The following is a 22,810-nucleotide window of genomic DNA, read 5'->3' on the forward strand; positions in this document are numbered from 1 at the left end:
TCTGCAGATGTTAATAGAAAACAGTTAAAGTTTTGGTAAAAATTGGAGCAAATTGGTATTTTTATTGGAAATGTCTGCATTTTTTTTTAGAGAGAGCCTTTTACGATCTGTAGAACACTAAAGCAGCCAATGGTTTAGCGATATTTGTTTTCAAGCTGGATTGCTTGCTTATTCTGCAGATCTTGAAATGGACCCCGTTCGAAAGTGTCTCTAAAAATAAGTAAAAGTCAGATTTCAGCTCTGAGCTTTGTATCTCCTAGAGTTTTCTATGATTCGTAAATCTGGATAATTGGAAATTCCTTAAGATTTTTTGTTTCAAAGCTCCAAACTTTTAAGCAAATTTTGTCTGTTGAAATCACCAAGATTTATAGATTTGTTAAAAAATGGGAAAAAAAAATTGATTATAATGAAATGTTTTGTATATTATAGAGCAATTTATGGTTCAAAAAATTGCGTAACAGCTAATTGTCTATGAGGTAGTGCTTTTGAGCATTTTTTTTTAAAGAAAACCGTGCGTGTTTTTGCGGTAGTTGAAATTTGTCACGTTCTATTCCTGAAATTTAGGAAAACTCGCACTACAGTTATATTTTTCTCTGTTAGAGTTGCATGCTTTATAAAAGTTTCTAACGATAAATTGTTTGCGAGTTTACTTTTTGAGTTACGAATTTTTGTGTAATATTTGTGAAAAATAGGGAAAGCATTGATTTCAACTCAGTAGTTCTTAGATTAAAGAACCATTTAAGCTCTATAAAACGGTGCGTGTTATGGAGATGTTAAAATCGGCCACATTCCAAAATGTTCTTAAAATTTAGAAAAACGTGGACTGCAGTTATAAATTTCTTATCTTAAGTTAATAATAATTTTATACCTTTGCTAAAAATGGATAAAATACTGATTTCAATTATCTATTTTTAATATTATAGAGTCATTTATGGTCTATAAAACTCGAAAAAAAAATAAAAAAGGTCTTGCTTTTGAGCCAAGATTTCTAAAAGAAAACTGTGCGCCTTATGACATGTTAAAATAAGCCACGTTCCAAAGTGTTTCTTATAATTTCAGAAAACTCGGACTGCAGTTATTTTTTTTTCATCTAGAGTCCTGTTGGATAACAGTTCAAAATAAGAAATTGTTGACGATTTTTGTTTTGAGTTACGAATTTGGAAGTAAATTTTTATGTCTTCTGCATAGGTTCAAAGGAACAAGTTTAATAGATTCCAAAAAAATAGCAAATTACTCATTTCAATTAAATGTTCATGGACTTATAGGGCCGTTTAACGTCTGTCGAAGCATATAAATCTCAATTACCTTTGAGGTAGTGCTTTTCAGAAGATAACCGTGGTTGTTGTCCACATGTTAAATAAGGTCATGTTTCAAAAGTTCCGCAAAAATTGGTCAAAATACGGATTTCAACTGGAAAAATCTGAGCTGGTAGAGCAGTTTACGGGCAATAAAACGCAGAAACTGCAAATTATTGACAATTATTAGATTTAGAGCTATGATTTTTGAAAGAAAACCGTGTTGTTTATTCACATGTTCAAGTGGATCCTTAAAATTGGTCAAAATACTGATTTTAACTCGAAAAAATTGGGCTGATGATTACGGGCAAAAAAATTTAGAAACCGCTAATTTTTAACGATAATTGGTTTGGAGCTTTGATCTTTAAAAGAAAAGCAGGTTTGTTCTGCAGATTTTAAAACAGACGTTCTTGCAAAGATTCCTTAAAAATGAAGAAAACTCTGATTTTAAATGAAAATGTTTTCACTTTACTCACGGACTAGAAAACTTTAGCATAAAAAGTTCATTTAAATGATTTCGTTAAATAAATAAATTGTTAAGAAACAGTTTCTGTGTTCTGCAGATGTTCAAACAGCCATGTTTCATAAATTTGTAAAAAATCGATCAGATTGATTTACCTTGTCTGTATCTAAATTAAGAGTGTTTTTAGCGATCGATGAAATGGCACAAAGAAAACTCCTTTAATGTGAGTGGTTTATGAGTTATAATTTTTTTAAACAAATCTTATTTATCCAGGGGATTGGAAAAAATGGGGACGGTTTAAAGCTGCGGTAATAATGAAAAAAAAAAATCATTTTGAAAATAAGAATTTTATATTTTTTTAAGCCTTTTGTGCTCTATACACTTACTGAACGGCCAATTTGCTCAGAATTTTCCCGTTAGAATTATAATCTTTTAAAAATGGCGCTTTTGTTTTGCAGATGTAAAAATTAGGCAGGTTTTGGAGTTTCGAAGACAATTGAAAAATCCGGATTTAAAGTGACTATTTCCAAGGTTATAGAATCTTGTCTGCACTATGTAATGTATAATAGCCAATTGCCTAAGATGGACTGTCTTTGAGTTATTATTTTTTTCATAACTAATGGTCTGTATTCTGCAGATGCGAAAGAATATGTCAGAATATAAAGAGTATTTTATCCCCCATTCAGCGAGATAACGGCCAATTTTTTAAGAGATTTAGTTTTTTTCTAATGATTTAAAAACAACAGTGTTTGTTATGCTGATGTTAAAATATGCCACGTTCTATTCTTAAAATTCAGGAAGACTCGCATTACAGTTATTTGTCATTTTTGTTCTATTCTAGAGTTCTGCATGCTTAATAAAAGTTTATAATGAGGAATTGTTTGCGAGTTTTCTTTTTGAGTTACGAATTTTTATGTAAATTTGTATGCGTTCTGCAGATATTCCTGGCAAAGTTTCATATATTTGTGAAAAATAGGGAAAGTATTGATTTCACGTAAATATTTCTTATAATATAGACCCATTTATGTTCTGTAAAACAGGCTAAAAGCCACTTGTTTATGATGTCGCTTTTTGGAGTAGTAATTTTTAAAAGAAAACGGTTCGTGTTATACAGATGCTAAAATCGGCCACGTTCCAAAATGTTCTTAAAATTTAGGAAAACTTGGACCGCAGTTTTACAATCTTTATCATCTAGAGTCCTGCATGCTCTCTGCTTAAAGTTTAAAATAAGAAATTGTTACCAATTTTTGTTTCCGAATTCCAAATTTTTATGTAAATTTTTGTGTGTTCTGGAGCTGTTCACATGACCAAGTTTTATAGATTTGTTAAAAATGGGTAAAATACTGATGTCAATTACATATTTTTTTATATTATAGAGCCATTTCTGGTATATAAAACGGTGAAATAGTCAATTGTCTGTGATAACGTAACGATTTTTTAAAGAAAACTGTGCGCGTTATGATATGTTAAAATACCACACGTCCAAAGTTTTTCTTAAAATTTCAGAAAACTCGGACTGCAGTTATAATTTTTTTTATTATCTAGAGTTCTGCATCATCAGTATAAAAGTTCAAAATAAGAAATAGCTTAACATTTTTGTTTTGAGTTACGAATTTTGAATTAAACTTCTACATGTTCTGGAAATGTTCATAAGACCAAGTTTTACAGATTTCCCCAAAATTGGCAAATTAGTAATTCCAACCAAATATCCATGGACTTATATAGCATCTTAACGCCTATAAAAGCATTTTAAGCGATCGACTAAACCACCCAAAGATCGCTTCTCTATTGTGGATTGAGTTATAAATTTTTAAAGCAAATCTCATGTATCCAGCAGATAGGAAAAATGGGGACAGTTTAAAGCTTCAGTTATAATGGGAAAAATTCGTTTTCAAAATGACAAATTCAGGATTTTTTAGCCTTATGTGCATAACGGATAATTTCCTGAAAGTTTGCCTGCTCAAATTATGGTGTTTAAAAAAAAACGCGGTTTTTTTGTTAATATAAAGATTAGGTAATTTTGGAGTTCCGAGACAATTGAAAAAAATCGTATTTAAAGTGACCATTTCCCAGTTAATAGAATCTTGTCTGTTCTATGTATGCTCTAATAGCCAATTGCCTGAGATGGACCGTTTCAGAGTTATAATTTTTATCCTAGCAAATGGTATGTATTCTGTAGATTCCAAAATAAGACAAGTTTTTGCGGCTTGGGTAAAAATTGGAAAAATTTGTCTTTCAATTAATTTTGTCAGATTATTTAAAGTATTTTATCCTCCATTCAGCGAGATAACTGCCAATTTTCTAAGATATTTCGTTTTTCACTAACGATTAAAAAGAACATCGGAAGTCGGCGTTGTGGAAGATCTAGTAATCCATATTCTGGACATTTTAAGAATATTTCTAAATACCCCCACACGCGAATTCTTTGATGAAAAAAAAGCTAATATAGCGATCTCTAATTTTAAGTTAAATAGGATAAAGAGTTTAATAGAATAGACTTTGCTAATACACTCAATGTGCCCAGAAACTACTTTTCCACGTTGTATAGAGCCATGAGTATAAAACAAAATTTATAAAAAACCACCCGTTTTGCACCGATAAACAGTCGTACACAATCGTTGTTACTGTGCAACAAATCAATTCCATCCTTAAAAAGAAAATTGTTTAAACTCACCGTTGGAGGAGACAAATTAACAGTGGATCCTCTGCGCTCCTGCGGCCCAATGCTAGAATGCCTCCGAATGGGCAATCCTCCGCCAGGAGTGCCTCCAGGTGACGAGGCGCATGAAGGAGCAATTCGAATTTTCGGAGTCATCAAAGTGTTATCCGACAGCCTTCTGTTTGGAAACGCGTTAGCTACTCTGAGGAAGTTACTATCGGGTGAGGAAGGTCCTCCAAACCACCACGACCCGCTCAAAATGCCCCCTGCAATATTAATGGATGTAGTTGAAAATTTCCTGCCAACCTCTGAAACTCACCAGTCGAGTTCTTGCGCTGCATGTCCTCAGCACTGGAAGTCTTCCTCTGCTCTATCCTCAAGTTCGGGATGTTAAAAGGGGGGACGTGCATGTTATCGGAGCTGTACTGATGTCTTAAGGGCCGATGCCTCTCTGGGCTGGGAAGCGAGAGGTTATCCAGTTTGAGCTTGTTTCTCTGGTTGCGGTCGATTTGATCCAGCATATCCTGCAGGACCTCGATGAGCACGGTGAACTGTTCCAAGTTTAGGGAGGGATTGACTGTTTGCGGTATGAGGTGGGGCATCACTTTGGTTGCCATTAGGTTGACGCTCAGCCCGTACTTTTTGTCACTGAGCATCAGCCGATAAATATCTGCAAATTTTTTCCTGCTGGAAAAGTCTGCACCAACGCAAAGTGCGCGAATGCTACTTACTGACAACTCGCAGAATCACCATGGGATCATTGAGGCGAATCTCGTGAAGCAGCGGCATGATTTCGTCGATGATCTGCGACTTATCCAGGCGATCCAGGCTTCTCTCGATGCAGGAAAGCACATTGGAAACCAGCTTCAGATCGTTCTGGTTGTTCTGATAGATTATTTTTGTTTTGGGAAGAATGATCATTTTGATGGCGCTCTCGTCCAGGTATTCTGAGATGTTGGTAACAGCAATCAGAGCTGCGTTCTGAAATAATACTTCCAGTTCAGTATGGAGGGATTATTGAATACTTATTATCATTACCTGCACTTGTATGGTTGGGCTATCGAAAGCATTGTACAGCATGGGAAGGACCTCGCTGTTAATCTCCTCTCTGGGGGTCTTTTCCAGAATAATGTGCAGATTCTCCAGAATAGTAACAGCAGCTTGCACAGTCTTGGGAGCAGAGAATATCTGCCTCAAGTTATGAAGAATGAACGTCTCGTACTCATCCACAGTGGACTCCTGGACGATGAACAGCACGGGCTGAAGAACAGCAGCTAGAACCTCCTGCGAGCACATTTCCTGGCGCAGAGAAGGCCATATGTGCTGGTACCACAGTTTCTGCAAAAATCCAATGCAACGCTACTGGAAAACAGCTAGATACAGGAGGCCTTTCATTCTTAATATCCTTCAGTAAGCGTCTCTTTTCCATTGTTTTTCCATCCCCGATCCGGATTTAGTAAGCGGCCTTTGGTAATGTGGAAGCAAACCAGATAGCGAGCCATCGAACTCTATTAGGGGCGCTTTATGGACTCTTTTAATCGATTTCCTACATTTATTCGAGGTTTAATTTTATTTCGAGGGATCGTTCAATCGGTTGAGGAGCTGAGGCTTTTCGGGCTTTGATTGTTATGAGAGTGTTATTGGCTTGAGTTAGTGTGAGAAAAAAGGCATGATTTTGGTGAGTGTGTTTGAGAACTTAGAATGTTTGAGCTCTTGATAAACTCAATCCCTTAAGAGGATTTTTGTTCAATTTAATTTGTGCAATAAACCAGAAATATATTAAAACTGACTGTTCATACATAACTGTGGGGTACGAAGAAGATTCTGAAGCTGATTTTAGTTTGCTTATCTAAATTTACTAGGAACGAGTGTACTTTTGCCTGTAGTTGCTAGTTTGTTTCCTTAAAAACCTTCTGTCTTCAGTTCTCCTTGATTTTACATGAAATCCTTACGAAAATTATATTTAAATTGCTTGGAAATTCAATATAAAGCAAACATTACATTTTAGGTCTGCAACGTCTTTAATGCACCAATTCAGGCATATCGAACAACTTTATGAGTTTCGATGCGAATGAAAAGGTCAATTTTATTATTTATTTAGAAACAATACTAAATTCAAAGAAATTGGAAAACAATTTACGAATAAATTAAAACTAGTTTCACCTTTACATAATTTTTTTGACCCAAAATACAAACTGAATACATTTTTGCTTATTGTGGTAAATTTATTTAAACAACTCGCACTGGGCAAAACACTAAATAACAATTGTGGATTTGTATTATTCCATATTCCCAGTTTTTCAGCCAAAAAAATATAAGTAAATCATACAAATTCATCATTTCATTTAGGTGGAAACTGCTTCGGGTCTTCAGCAAAATTTATTTTCAAACCTGGCCCGGGTCAACATTGTTCAATTTATCTCCTATCTAGCCATCAATCTGTCTTAAGGCATTGCTTCCAGCTTTCTGCCTCCATTCTTTATCGCATTCGTTTTCCACCGCATTAATTTTGGAATGCGACTTTTAAACCATATTTTTATAAAACCGCGTCTTCATAAAAAAGCAATTTAAGTAATAGCAAAAACTTTCACTCTCCAAGCATGGAGTACTCCAACTTCGCAAATGAGCAAATAATATTAGAACTGTTATAAAAATAAAAATTTCATTGGAAAGAAGAAGATTTTCCCCCAAAACTGGTTATTTTAGTTTTGAATTTGCTTGAAAAATGGCAAAGTTATGAGAAAATTAACTTGCGAGATGCTATAACGACCACCTGTTTTCAAGAGAATGAAGTATAAGAATTTTAATGACAACTTGAAGCTTTAGATAAGTATTTTTGCATTGAAAATCCAACAAACTGGCTTCAAAAAACTGAATATTCTCTATAATTTTTAAATTGAAAATCGTGACAAAATTGAGCAAACTGCTAGGTAATTAAAAGATCGCGATTGATGGTGCCCGATTAACATCTTCTGGAAACGACACGGAAAAATCGCTCGGTAAGAGCAAGAATTTGTACATACAATGATTTTTGGGCTTCTTAAATCGCCGAATTCTGAGCAAAAGAACAGGTGCAATAGTTGGTAGCATCCGAATTAAAACGTTTATATTTTGAAGCACAAAGAACACTTTTTGCCACCAAAAGTGTCTTAAATAAGCCTCAAAAATCTAATCCATATTTAAATTAAATGTAGACGCATAATTTTTATCTGCGGATATTTCGCCGAACAAATTATATAAAACTGAAAGTTTATATTGATGATTTTATCCATTCAGACTGCGTTAATTATTAAACACCCATTACACTTTCAATCAAATATGCTTTGAATTAAGGCGTGTAATGCAATGAATGACCAATTCCGAAAATACATAAAAGTAAATTAGTTGTTGAAGCCATCAATCGGCAGATTGAACGATAAATTCCCCGTTTACGACTAATGATCTCGATTTGATTTGCAATTTAGATTTAATGAGCCTGAAATAAAATAAATAAAAGCATCGAATCACTACTCGATTTATTGCTCGTTATTCGAATAATAAGAAAAAATGAGTACAGATTTATGTTGTAAACTAACAATTCTGGCGGGTTTCTGCAGGTTTTTCTGCGGCAAAAATACTCGAAACAATATCCCGGTTTTGCCTCAATTTCCCCATTTCCTAGAGCAGGTCAGCCGCTTTTCCATCGATCCAACCGACCAGCTTTCGAAATAAACTTATAAAATGTCTGAATCTGTTCTATTAGAGATAGTCCCAGTTGAAGTTTCTTCATCAAATTAAAGGCAACACAATAAACATTTGTCTGAAGACGAAAGTCTTGCGGCTTAATTCAAACTGATGAAAGTTTTCGAGTTATTTAGATAAAGTCGTTTTTGTTGCAAATAGTTGGAAACGCAATTCTATAAAGTAGCGGAAATATTTTGCAGATTGTAAGTTTTAAGAGCATTTCAACGCAAATATGAGAATGCAGGAAGAGAGGAAATGGCAATTTCTGCAATCAACTGCGGAAAAACTCAAAAACATTAAAATAAAACGAGAAAACTTGCGTTTATTTGTTTATTATAACATTTTCCTGAAAATTTTCCATGGAAAATAAGAAGCAATTGCATCTAAAACACAAGCTTTAAATTGCTTTTAATCTTACATTTTAGGGACCAACCCAGCACAAATTCTCTTAAATTTAATCCAAAAAAGTTTGTTTTCAAAGATCCGGAACTTTACATAGTAAAGTGACCATTAGGCCCAACTTGAGTTGTTCCTATTTTTTTCCTGTATATTTACCATTTTTGAAGCAATTGCATAGTTTTGTCTGATGTTTTCTTTCCCCACTTTTCAATATTTTTCTTGATCAACAAAATTTTGCTTATGTGAAAAAACTAAACATAATTCTATTTCCCATAAACACAAACAGAGTTTCAGCAAATTTCATTTTTCTTTTAAATTATATTGTTAAAAATTTTAAATTCATACATTTTATTATTTGCTCACTAATTAACTTCACTTGTTTTATCTTCTTTTCTTGTATTTTTACTATCTGTTATTCCCTAAAAATATTTTGTATTTCTTTCTTAAATGGCATTAGATTGATTGATTTTTAACCTGCTTGTTTCTTTGTAACGGGAAAAAGTTACTAAACACCTGGAAAAACCAAAAATAATGATAATACTTTGAATTTGAAATTCTTTGAAACTGGTAAAATTTTCAGTTACATTTTTTTTGTTGATCCAGCAAATGAAGATTTGCTCCTTGATTTAATGGTTGATATTTCGCTTTAACTAACTTCGCTTTTTTATGTTTTCTTTATATTTTCACTATTTATGTTATTCTCGCAAAAGATTTTGTATTTCGTTCTTAAATGGATTTAGTTTGATTGCTTCTTAACGTGCTTGTTTAAGCGTCTTCTTCTCAGGGTTCCAAGATTCGTTTAATTTATTGAAGTAACGGCAAAAAGTTAATAAATTGCCGAAAAATGAGATAAAACTAAAAAAATTGCAAGAAAGTCTCAATATTGCGTATTTCAAGAAAAAACCCTGCACAATTGAGTTCAGAAAATCTTTGTTTTTTCTCAATAAATCGCAATCTAGAATTCATTTCGGTCATTAGCAAAAGCACATAATTGCACGACAATTCTTTAAAACTAGTCAAATTTTCAGTTTAATTTTTCTTGTTGAACCAAGAAATGAAGATTTACTCATTGATTTAATGGTTGATATTTCGCTTTAATTAACTTCACTTCTTTTGTGGTTTTTCCAGACTTTCACTATCTATGTTATTCTCGCAAAATATTTCGTATTTCTTTCTTAAATGGCTTTAGTTTGATGGATTCTTAACTTGCTTCTTTAAGAGCATTATTGCTTTCTTTTCAGGGTTCCAAGATCTGCTTAATTGATCGAAATAACGGAAAAAAGTTACTAACACTTAAAAATTCAAAATAACGTCTGAATATAGCGTCTGAATATTAAGTTCAGAAGACCTTTCATTTTTTTTCTCAAATTCGTTTTTCTCAAAAAATTGCAAACTAGAATAAGGTTATAAGCAAATGCATAGAATTGCGCTATGATTCTTTGAAACTGGTCAAATTTTCGGTTTACTTTTTCTTGTTCAGCCAACAAATGAAGATTTTTGAAGCAAATTAGGGCCTTTCCACTAAACCATTAATAATAAAGCAAGTTTAAAAAATCGCACGAAAAATTTTTGTACAGTTTTAATTTTATAAAGTAAAAACAAAAGTAATTATAATAATAAAACCATGAAATTAATGCTAAAAAGGAAAATCTTGATAAAAACAACTCAAGCTTTTAAAACTTGCTCAGCTAATTTTCCGCTCAATTCCATATCCGGATGGCAAAACTAATGGGGAAAAACTGTTTTCGCTATAATAATTCCATCGAGATTATTGCGTCGTGAATATCCGGTACAAAATGGAAACGTTGTTAACATCCATCAACAAAGTTCGCTTTTAATTCGAAACTTTTTCCCTAAACATGCCCGTCGCCGAATGGACTCTAATATTGATTTTAGTAAATGAAGTTGTTTCCGCACAAACCAAATATGCAAACTAATTTCCGTGGGCAAATAGAGCGGAGGTGCAATATTTATCATGCGACATTAGATTTTTGCCAGATTACTGCAGGTTTAAGCATTAATAGAACGTTCCGGGATTTGCAAAAAAATAGCTGATCAATTCCGCTTCTCTAGTCTTCTAGTCTTACCTTTGGAATATACGGAAGAGCATCTTTGAGGGTGTTCCGATAGAAATGGCTCTTTTGAGTGGGATCTTTCATCATGATGGTATCCAGATACTGCAAGGCTTGAACCAAGGGGTCACTAGAAGGACACATAATTAAAATCGGTGGTTAATTAGGGCTTTGGAAGGCTCACTCAAAAAACTTCAGAAGCATCAGCAGCTGGGCAGTGGGGCGTTGCCGAATGTCTTTATTCATGAGTCTTAGGACGCACTCCTGCAATCCTGCAGGCACTCTGGGAAGAATGTTCCGGATCTGGTCCTCAATCTGAAAGAAAACCGTTCTTCAGCGGCAACAATGTAGCGACATGAAAATTTCATCAAGCTTCCTTTTTCCTGCGATCTGTTCAGCGGCACCTCCTTTCGGCCCTTCTGGATTTGGAAACATGCCGAGAGATTAGTCAGAATTAAGGCGTCCTCATTCTATTATGTGCCGTTTAATTTCGAGGGGATACAGGCTTTGGGTTTGGTTTTCGGACACCTTTATGAATATGAAAATCATTAAAAGTTAAATGAGTTTTCAAGGGCTGCTGAATTAGCTTTACCAGCGCTCAGTCTGGATTCTCAACCGATGCACTTTGGAATTAAGCAAACTTTGATTTGAATTAAAATTTACACGGTTTTGTTAAAACATCTCCTGAAGGTTCTGGGCAATAATAGGAAATAGACTAGGCTTTCGAGGCCATTCCTTGAAACTGGTGAGTTTTTCGGGTTTTTGCCGTCGTACAATGGAATTTCTTCCTGACGTTTTGCAAGCACGAGTGGCTTGCATCTTCAGAAATGCTTTGCTTGATAGCTTACACTGTACTCATGGGTGTCATCGGCATCAGAGCATTTTGTTGCTTATTGTTATGTTCCGGTATAGTGGATTCTTCTTCATGTCTTGTGCCGTTACCTTTATTTGCTTTCTCTCTTTGCTGTTTTTTTTTGATAGCTTCTCGTATAAGTCGGAGGCGACAGCCTATTGCTGAGGCTAGGACTTGAGTTTCTTCAAATTTAAGGCTGTGCGCTCTATCCTTGAGGGCTTGTTCCGCCACTGCCGACAATCTGCAGCTTAGTCAATGTTCTTCGATCCTCGTCTTAACGTGTCGTGATCTCTTTGTGGTTCCTGTGTAGACGCTTCCACAGGAGCATGGGATTTGGTAGATACCTGCAGTCGAAAGGGAATGTCTTCTGTCCTTAACCGACCTTAGACATTGCTGGACCTTCGTCATGAGCTTGAAGATTGTTTCTATGTTGTTTCCCTAGGGTCTTTCCAATTCTGCCCGTAACTCTGGGAATGGAAGGCAGACCCTTTGAGTGGTTTTACTCTTTTGGGCAGCACGGATAACCCCAACTGCTCCTTTGATGTCAATATGAGATTATCCGTTTTGAATGAAAGTGCTTTCTAAATGTTTTGCAGGGCTGTATCCGCGAGAGTCTGGATTATTCCTTGCTTTTGACTCGGGTGATGGCTGGATAGTTCCAATTGGTTCCCTTTCCTGGACACCGAGACATCGAAGAAGACCAACTGTTTTCTTTGTTCAACTTCTATGATAAATTGTATCTCTGGGTACTGTTTGTTCAGGGGGCCGAGGAACTTGTCCAGGTTATCGGGTCCATATCTCTATGTCCCAAAAGTCCCATCGACATATCGATAACGGATAGCAACTCAAACCTGTTTCCTATAATCTCTCCATAAGGACATTTGCTACAACCGGGCTGAGTGGGCTTCCTACGGCTACTCTTTCCTTTCGTTCGTAGAATTCTCCATTCCACAGGAAGTAGGAGCTTTTTAGACAAGCTTTGAAGAGATTAGTAGTTCTTCCTCAAATAGCTCCGCCACTAGTTCTATGGATTCGTTCAGGGGCACTGTTGTGATCAGTGACACGAAGTCGAAGCCGAGTAGCATGTCCGTTGGTTCCAGTCTCAGATCCTTGATTTTGCAAATAAAATGGTCTCTGTATGTGTGTCTGTGGATCCTATGTGTGGCTGCAAAAGAGAGGCTAGATATTTTGCCACATCGTATGTGGGCGATCCCGAGGCACTGATAAACGGTCTGAGTGGGATCCCTTCCTTGTGAATTTTGGGTAATTCATACAAACGTGATGGCAGAGCTACTGACGTCAAGATCTTCTTCAGGAGGTCTCGTTCAATGACGACATTTTGATCAGGAGGTTGATGTTCTTGAGCTTGACCTCAGTCGGGTCTTGAGCTTTGTATAAGTAGCTAGGTCTTGGATCTTCTGCTCATAGTACTCTATTAATAAGGCCAGTAGTATGTTTGTCTTCTTCTTCTTCTTCGTGTTAAAGGACAAAGTCCTGTCAACTGGAAGTCTTGTTTCTGGCTTTTGTGTTTTGACCCACTTTGCAATACGGTCTGGACTCTTTCGTTCTATGTGGTCTCTCTCTCACCCATCTGACAACGTCCTGCACTCCCAGTTCTCTTCTGGTGTTCTCGTTGCGTGTGCTATCATGCCATGTGATCCCCTTTATTATTCTTAAGATTTTCATCTCTGCTGTTCTCATTTTCTTTTTGGTAACAGACGTTTCAGCTCTTGTCTCGGCGGCGTAGGTCATTATGGGTCTGACGCAGGTCTTATAAATTCGTGTCTTGCTCTCTGTGGTCATATATTTGTTCATCCAAATTATATCTCGCAAACATTCTGACACTCTTACGGCTTTTCTGATCTGGTTTTCCACCTCATTCACTGTACCTCTCTCTGCTGCTCGATACCTTTACCCACAGATAGTCGAAATTCATCACCTGCTGTATAATACGCTCGCTCACCACCAACTTATATCGGATTGGACCCTTGGATATTACCATAGATTGTGTTTTTTCGATCGAAATTTGCATATTAAGCCTCTGTGCTGTTAGGTTAAATCTGTAGAGAAGGCGGTGGAGGTCATCTTCGATCTCTGCCGTCAAGACAGCATCGTCTGCCTAACAGAGTATTCTCAGGCGGTGGTTGTTCATCTGTTCATATTGAATCCTGCATCGACTTGGTTCACACTTTCAATTATTTGGTCCATTTTGATGTTAAAAAGGCACGGGCTAAGGCTATCTCCCTGTCTTATGCCGGATGAGACTTTAAGTTCTCTTGTTAGACCACATTCTCTTCTTATCATTGTTTTATTGTTTATGTTAAGCTGCTTTATTAGGTTTATGTGGCACTTATTAACACCTTTTTGGTTCAGTCGATCGATTACATCCTTAAGCTGTACATTATCAAATGCTTGCTTTACATCTACAAAGCATGTGTACATTGGTCTATTGAATTCAATGGACTTCTCGATCAATTGGTGTAATATAAATATTGCGTCTATCGTTGATCTATTTGAGCGGAAGCCTTGCTGATCCTCGGAGATTTCTACTTTATCGGTTATTTTGTCTGACAATATTTGTGTTAGCAGTTTTAGTACACTACTTAGTAACGTTATGCCTGTGTAGTTTTTCGGGTCCAATTTTGGGCCTTTTCTGTATATCGGTATTGTTATGCTAATTCTGCATTCATTGGGTATTACTCCGCCTTGTTCCATTTTTCCGAATAACTTTACTAATTCTTTTCCGATTTTTGGACTTCCGTACTTAAGTAATTCATTTGGAATGTTGTCAAAGCCTGGAGATTTTCGGTTTTTTAATCTCTGTATGGCCGTTTCTACTTCTCCCAGTGTTATGCTTTCCTCTTCTTCGCCTGTAGATGACGGATTTTCGATTTCTACATCATCGTTGTTTTTGCTATTGTTATTATATAGGTTTTGAAAGTATGTTGTCCATGTTTCTTGGTCTATTGCATTTATTACTACTTCCTCATTGACTGTCTTTTTTCTCTTTCGTAGCATGGTCCAGATCTTCTTCTGTCCCCCGTACAGGTCATGTTCCATTTCCACCGAGAACCTTTCCCAGTATGTCCTTTTAATCGCATTAGTTGTTCTGCTTCTTTCTCTTTTGTAGACTTTTAGATATTCGTCGGGTGATCTATTGTTGATGTACCTTATGTAAGCGTTCTTTTATCTTTTGCTAATTCCTTGACTTCGGGGTGAGCCATGGCTTATTGTTTCTTTTATTTGTGTTTAATGTCCTTTCTCCCTAGGGCTTTGTTGGCACTGTTCTTTATTTTGTTTTTTATTTTTCCCGTGCGTCTTCTAAATTATCTCTTGCTGTTACTGTATTTTGAGTGATCTTCTGATCTAGTCTGTCTTGGTAAAGTTTTCTGACACTTTCATCTTTGAGTGATTCTATATTCAATTTTGTGATGTAATTCGCCATTTTCCTTTTTTTATTATGTGCGATGTACGATACTTACATAAAACTAGTCCGTGTTGTGTTCCGATATTTCCTGATGTTAATATACGTACATCGAGTATCCGAGAGGTGTATATAGGAAATATACACCCCCCCGATATATCCTATTTGTAAGGACGTAATCAATGATCGATTTTTGGCCTCTTGTGATGACGAAGGTGTATTTTTGTTGCTCCTTGAGATCAAAATATGTGTTCTTAATAGGTAGTTCATTGTGGGCACATGCTTGTATCAGCATTTCTCCATTGTCATTTATCGTTTCTTCGTTGAAACTGTGCATGATTCCCTGAACAACAGAATTGACAATTTTTGAGTTAAGGTCGCCCATGATATTGTCTTTGTCTTTTCTGGATAACTTCTCTAGCGTGTGTTGCAGGGTGTCCAAAAATTTTTCTCTTTCTTCTTTCGGCTCGCCTGCATCTGGTGCATATACGCTTAGTATGTGTGTTGTTTCCTGCGCCAGTTCCATTGTCACTTGTATGATGCTGCAATCTATATATTGTACTTCCTTTATACTCGTTTCGAATTTCTTATTGACCAATAATCCCACACCTCCTCTAGCTCTGATGTTCTTGTCAACGCCACTACAAAATAATGTGTAGTTTTGGCATCTTTAATTTCCAGTTCCTTTTTTCTTAGTTTCCGAGAGAGAGCTGATGTCTATTTTGCTTTTCTCCATTTCCAATATTATCTCGTAGTCTTTGTTGGTCCATGATGTAATGTTCCACCTCCCCCATCTTATTACATTCCTTTTCCATACTCGTTTCTGTTTCGCTGTGTCGTCGTCATTAATCCGTCCGGATTCCGACGTTTGTGTTCCTTCTTAATTTTTTGAGAGCTTCTTGTTCTTCTCCCCTTAGGTTGCTTGGCGGTGGTTTTCTTCTCCGAAGGATTTGGGCAGTTACCGGGCGTATTTCATTTGCTCCTTGTTCGAGAAGTCCTTGCAGCACCCCCTCGGGCCAGGGATGATCTCCACTGTTGGAATAAAAAAATATTTTCGGACTGAGCAAAGTTTTCTTCCTTCGCCAAGACAGATTGCTCCTCAGGTCTCATAGTATGACTGCTGAGATTAACCACATTTCGTGCTGGGTCCGGGTCTGGTGTGGTTTGAGACGTTTATTTTCAATTAAAAAAAAAATGTTTTTGCCGTTGCGTGGCTCTGTCTAGCTTTCTTTGCATGCTCTTGCATGAGATGGCGTCGACCTTATTCCAGTCAGATTAACGAAGACCATTTCCCAGTTTGTAGAAAATGCTCAGCAGTTTGCTGTGCGTTGCTGCAAGATTTCAGTCCCTTATACTACTATTACTTTCAGTTCTGTTGAAATGATCCTGTGTGCTTGTGTGGTTTTCAGATTTCTTTTACCCCTTATTATCTACCAGAAACCCAGGTATGATATTGACATCCTTACATTGGCTAAGAAAAGCAAGTGTAGATAGGGGTTATGGTTTCCGTTTTCGCAGCTTGTTTAGGTGCTGGTGTAATCTGGATATCCCTTTCTATAAGCTTTTGAGAGCATTCCTTGAACCCTGTGAGTTTTTCGGTTTTTTAGGCGTCGTACAATAGACTTTCTTCCATTAAAATTTCGTTGCACGACGGGCTAAAAAGCCGAAATATCAGGACTTTTAATAAATGGAAAGTTGTATGCATCAAAGGAACTTTCTCAAATTTATAATTCAAGAAAAAATGTATATCTAGACCGGACAGAAAAAATCAAGCTCTAATGTTGCCTTAAAAGTACGTCAAAATTGCCGAAATATAACCATAAGTAACCGGAAACATAGAGCACGGAATACATTGAGCGGAAACATAGAGCAAAGCCTTATATACTTAACGACTTTAAAGCGAAGTTCCCATCGGATACGAATTTTGACTTTTGAATTTTTCAATTGTGACCTGAGACAAGAAAGTCAGGTTCCAATGTTGCTTAAAAAAAATTATCCTAAAAGTGCGAAATCCAGTCAGGAAATGGACCTAAGCAGGACATTTTGAAAAAACCTGTCTCTATTGAACGTCTCTAAAATGAAATCTCTAACCGACCTGGATTTAGAAAAATGGCACTTACTGTCTGCTCCTGTTTTCAAAACTGCATGAAAATATGAAAAATTACAAAATGCAGACCTGAAAATGATTTTTGCAGCGCACATAGAGCAACGATTTTTATATTCAAATTCCTTAAAATAAACTTTCCTACTTATTCAAATTTTGATTTCTGATTTTTCGATAAATTGCCTGCAAACGGCAACCTAAAAATTTAAAAAAATTACATTAAAATAAACATTACACTAAAAACGATATTTAAAACGCCTTTCTCAAAACCATATAGAGCAAATGATTCTTTACTCAAAACTCTAAAATTAACTAAATATCTCGTCCAGATTTGGAGATATGAATTTTTAAAATAACGGCTGTATTGAAAAATATAGTTTTAGTGTCGCATATTCAAAATTGCTCAAAAACTGCAAGAAACAAGCAGAAAATTTATTTTAGCAGGACATATTGAGAAAAACTGTCCCGATTGAACGTATCTAAAGTGAAATCTCTAACCCATCTGGATTTAGAAGCATGGCACTCACTGTCTGCTCCCGTTTTCAAAACAGTATAAAAATTTGAAAAATTACAAAATGCAGATATGAAAATTATTTTTGCAACACATACATATAGGCAAGAATTCTTATATTCAAAAGCTTTAAAATCAATTGTGTGCCTTAGCCAAATTTTAACTTCCGATTTATTGAACACTTGTCTGCAAACGGAAAACTAAAAATTGAAAAATTTGTCAAAAATTACTGACAACAACATTTAAAACGCCACTCTTAAAAACCCTTAGAGCAAAGGATTCTCTACTTTAGGACTCTAATATCAACTAAATATCTCGCCGATATTTGGAGATATGAATTTTACAAGTAACCCCTGCAATTCAAAAATAAAGCTGAAATGTCGCTTAAAAAAATGTTCAAAAACTGTGAGAAACAGATAGAAAATTGACTTTAGCAGGAGATATTCAGAAAACCTGTCCCTATTGAACGTATCTAAAGTGAAATCTCTAACCGCTCTGGAATAAGGAAAATGGCACTCACTGTCTGCTCCGGTTTCCAAAACTCTATAAAAATTTCAAAAATTACAAAATGCAGCAATCAAAATAATTTTTTCAGCGCATATAGCGCAACTATTTTTATATTCAATAACTTCAAATTCAACTCGGCGATTTACTCAAATTTTGACTTTTTTTCAAAAATTGTCTGCAAATGAAAAACTATATATGTTTAAAAATTTGTAAAAAATTACTGAAAACGATATTTAGAACGCCATTCTTATAAACATATAGAGCAAAGCATTCTCTACTTCAGGACTCTAAAATCAACTAAATCTCTATTCCTCATTTGACGATATGAATTTTAAAATAACGCATTCATTTGAAAAATAAAGCTTTAATGTCGTTTACAAAACTGGTCAAAAACTGCGATAAACAGGCAGACAATTGATTCTAGCAGTACATATTGAAACAAACTTTTTGTATTTAATATCTCTAAAGTCAAATCTCTAAGCAACCTGGATTCGGAAAGTCGGCCCTTTTACAAAATGTTGAAAAATTACAAAAAGCAGACATAAAAATAATTTTTTCAGCGCGTGTAGACAAAATATTTCTATATTTAATGGCTTTAAAATCAACTCTCTGATTTACCCAAAATATAACTTCTGATTTTTTGAATTTTTTTCCAAATCAGTGTGAGTATTATTATAAGTGTGAAGTCTATAATGTGTTAAAACACTTTCAACTATAATTTCGGCTGTGTAGCTGTGCTGCCATGTTTGAAGGAGCCTTTCCTGAAGTCTGAAGTTTCTCCTGAAGGGCGTTTATTATTATTGTATTTTAGCGACTAATTTTAAGTAATTTACAAAATAAATGTATGTTAAATGACAATGTTTAAATATTCTGTTGTAAAATGCGCAACATTCATCGCTCTGAAGTCAAATTCATCTCCGGAAAATTCATATTTTATTTATTAAAAATTGTGTTGTTTAAATCAGCTAAATATTCTAATATACCATCAGCGAATATGAAATATACTACAACAATAATGGTAAAAACCATTATTTCTTGTAGACACTTTAAACTACAACTCTTATAACGTCGGTCGCCTGTTTTGATCGATCGAGATCTTTACAAAGCTTGGCTGAAAGTTGCTTATTATGACCTTCTCCAAGCAATTTTACTCGCCAAGTTCTTGAAATGCATTTATTTAAAATTCCAGACGGTTTCGCTGCAGCAAATAAATAGAATTCTCCCTGACGCACCAAACGAACTACCAGTAGCTTGAGCCTCTAAGTTTAGATGAAGTCGAATCATGCACCCGATTTCGTCGGGATCCGTTTAAATATTTTTTTGAACGTTTTATTTTGTTGCCGCTTCCGAGTCGACGGCCGAATCGGATTGACGGAAGAGCACGCAAATTGCTGCTTTTTATATAAAAGCCTTAATAAAAGTGAATTTGTTTCCGAAAAAGTTAAATTACCTGTCTATTATATTTTCGCTTTCACCGCAAACATCTTTCTACGAGTTTGTTCAGTTAATGTTTGCAGAATTTTGCGGGAAATCAATGGAGAATGTGATGGCATGAAATTGGGAGCAGCCGAAAATGGGTTTATTTTCTTCGTCGTAAAGTCGCTTTAACGTGGCTTTTGAGGATTATTGTCCCAAATGTAAAAGAAGCGTCAGCTGAAATATTTTTTCGTTTGCAAGAACATTTTCCAGTTTGAACGCAATTCTTCGCAGTAAACTGAAAACATTTTTAGTTGGAAATTTGTCATTTTCGGTTTGGAAAAAGTAAAGTGTTGTGGCGAAATGATGAAACAGCAACCCGTTTCTTCATATCCTGATTACATTTTCTTCGTTCTTCACATTTAGAAATGTTTTTCGTTCTTATTTACTTTATTATTTTAATTTTTTTAAATTCTCCAACCAACTGGAATTATTTTCAAGATATTTTTCAGCCTACAATGAAGGAAATTGACCCTAAAATTGAAGGAGTCACTCATTCCTGCACACATTGGACTGGGTAACTCAGTTAATTTTTAGGAGTTGACGCAGTGGTGCGCAAATGGCTTGGTGCGCCAACACAAGGCACCGGCGCAGTAACTCAGTTGCTTTGCTGGGAAATGAATGGGGGAACCTCCTATCAGTTGTTTTTACATTTATTTTAAGGGCCATTTATTAATATTTTAAAAATTTCTTCAAAATTTAAGAATTTTTTCAGTTTCAGCAAAGTTATTCTTTCTTCTAAACGCTCAATTTTCTAAAGTTTTACTTAAAAATACTGACAATCTTAAGCTGATTCTCGCAAAAAATATATATTTTTTTAGAATACTTGCCTACCGATACCTATATTAGATATACCTATACTACCGATTTGTGAAAAGTTTTGAACTCCCGTTCTAGCTTCAAATTTGGGACAAAAATCAAACAATTTATTTTATCAAAGATCAGAATAAGCGAAAGTCTCTAATAAAATATGTGGAAAACTTGTCCTATAGAGTTTGTTAAAAAACTATGGATTTTTAGTTTTAACTGAATTTTTTTGCTGTTTTACTTTCTACTCAAAAACGCTCCATTTTCTAGAGTTTCACTTAAAAATACTGACAATCTGGAAGTCTTTTACCCGAAAAATCACAAGATTTATTTTACAAAAACTTTTTTCAGCGTCGAATTTGGGACAAAATCGAAAATAAGTTTCTCCCGTTTCTTCCCGAAAACCGAAGATTTTCTCAAAAACCGATAGCAGAACTAAACGTTCTGAACCAAAAGTGCAAAGAAAACGGTATTTTCTAACCCTTTTCTTCTTTTCTGGCGGTCATGGGGTCTTTTCAGCAAAAAATTACAAAAATAATTTTGTTAGAAAATTCGCCTCATCCATCGCTTTTCAGGAATCTCTCTCCAGCTTCGAATTTGGCACAAAAGCCAAATAATTTTTTATATAGTTTCATACCGAAAGTAATTAAGATTATCTTGAAACAACGACCAGGGAGCAAAAGTTTACAAAAATAATTTGGAAAATTCGCCATCATCGCTCCGAAGATTTTTAAAGTTTTCTTAAAATTTCAGGCCTTTCTAGTTTTATCAAAGTTTCTCTTAAGCAATTCTTTCTACGCAAAAATTGCACTATTTTCTAAAGTTCAACTCACAATTTTCAGGTATTTTCCGTGAAAAATTGACACTCGCATCTTTAACGGGTTTGTAATTTTTTTTCAAAAATCTTTTGCATCTTCGAATTTTGGACAAAACCCTAATAGTTTTTTCTGGTTTTTTTCCCAAAAATATCTCCCCGAACAGAACAAGCAAAACTTTATAATCAATTATTTGGGAAACTCGTCACCCTTTTCGCTGTTATTAATTTGGTTTTCTTTAAATTCCAGTTTCTTCTCTTTTAGGGCAATATTTTTAAGCAAAACTTTCTCTAAACAGAAAAACGGGTTTTTACCTAACGTTTTACTGTAAAATACTGGCAAACTAAAAGTCCCTGATGCACAAAAACTTACAGAGATCGATTTTACAAGAAAACTCGTCGTTTTTATAGTTTGGCCTTCTTTACCTTCTTTTGGTATCTTTTTCTAAAACCCGTTTTACCTTTGAATTTGGGACAAAATCAAAACATGTTTTTTTTTTCGAAAAACTTTTTTTTCCCTAATCAGATCAGAGAAAGCAAAATCATTTTATGGGCTATTTGGAAAACTTGTCACATTCATCGCTTTGAAGAGTTTTCAAGGTACTTAAAAATTCTAGTATTTTCCGTTTTAAACCAAAAACCAAAAAGACAGTATTTTCAAACGAACGTTTCTACAAAAAAGGTAAATCAGTGAATTTTTAGGAGTTGGCACAGTGCTGGACCAACCTAACGCACCGGCGCAGTACCTCAGTTCCGTTACTGGAAAAATGATAATAACCTCTTTTTTAGATGTTAAAATTCCAGTCTCGGGCCTCGTAAAGCTTTACGTATAACTCATTAACCAATGAGTTACTCAACTCGTGAACATCAGAGAGCGGCAACAACTCAAAAGCGCAACTCAACACAGTGTTACCGAGGCCGAGCTGAACTTCAGCGGTGTTGCAGCTGCTAAACCTCAGTGGGTCCGAAACCCGTTTGGAAAAATTCCACTTTTTTAACTGGATCTGTTTACCTACATTCCCATTCAAAACTTACACAAGATATAAAAGAAAACGATTTTCTATGATAGAACTACTCACAGTGGACACATTTTAAGGAAAGTGTTATTCATGAAAACCCTTTCATTTTTACAAATTCGTTCCCTGCCTTGATAAACATTGTCTAATTCAGTCATTGTCGACGTCCAAAAGCCCCTTGTTGGGTCGTTTCTGGTCACAATATTCATGAGCAGCAAACTCATTCCGAACCGTTTTTAGGTGACTTCTCACCAAACAACCCGTTCCCGTAACACACGCGTAATAATAGCGAATGTGCGATCCCCCAGACTAATTTGTTAAACAAATTCCCGCACGACAGGGAATCAACTTGACGTTAATCGACTGGGGATGAAAGTTAATTTAGGCGTAAAGAGGGGTTACTTACGAGCTCGAATTGCTTTGAATACGCCGAACTGGAATAGTTTGCCTGGATCAAGGATCGGCCGTTATTGAAAATTGCACACATGATCATTCCCAGTGAAAACATGTCGCTCATCATACTGCACTTCGATTGCTGCTGGCATTCCGGAGCTGAAACAGATTAAATTGAATATTTCAGTTGCATTCTCCTGAAGATTCCTCAACCTGAATTGGTAAGGGAGTCGTATGTTAAACTCTAAAGGGAAAACTCAATTAAATTGATTTTATAATTAAATCGTGTGTTGC

The 22,810-nt window shown here is 35.5% G+C and overlaps 1 protein-coding gene across 3 annotated transcripts in view; it reads right to left on the minus strand.

Moving 5' to 3' along the window:
- Positions 1-22,810, minus strand: part of LOC109537709 (SCY1-like protein 2) — a 105,186-nt gene that overhangs the window by 11,892 nt on the left and 70,484 nt on the right. For all 3 annotated transcript variants that reach the window (XM_019904565.2, XM_048669738.1, XM_048669739.1), the window contains exons 7-13: positions 22,530-22,675; positions 10,796-10,926; positions 10,627-10,741; positions 5,456-5,755; positions 5,149-5,398; positions 4,737-5,087; positions 4,433-4,683 (exon numbers count right to left, since the gene is read on the minus strand). In XM_019904565.2, the coding sequence (XP_019760124.1) occupies positions 4,433-4,683; positions 4,737-5,087; positions 5,149-5,398; positions 5,456-5,755; positions 10,627-10,741; positions 10,796-10,926; positions 22,530-22,675 (1,544 nt within the window). The remainder of the gene's footprint in view (positions 1-4,432; positions 4,684-4,736; positions 5,088-5,148; positions 5,399-5,455; positions 5,756-10,626; positions 10,742-10,795; positions 10,927-22,529; positions 22,676-22,810) is intronic.

This window comes from Dendroctonus ponderosae, unplaced genomic scaffold (assembly GCF_020466585.1).
Source record: "Dendroctonus ponderosae isolate FM_Combo_2020 unplaced genomic scaffold, Dpon_F_20191213v2 Dpon_F_20191213_9, whole genome shotgun sequence".
NCBI lineage: Eukaryota > Metazoa > Arthropoda > Insecta > Coleoptera > Curculionidae > Dendroctonus > Dendroctonus ponderosae.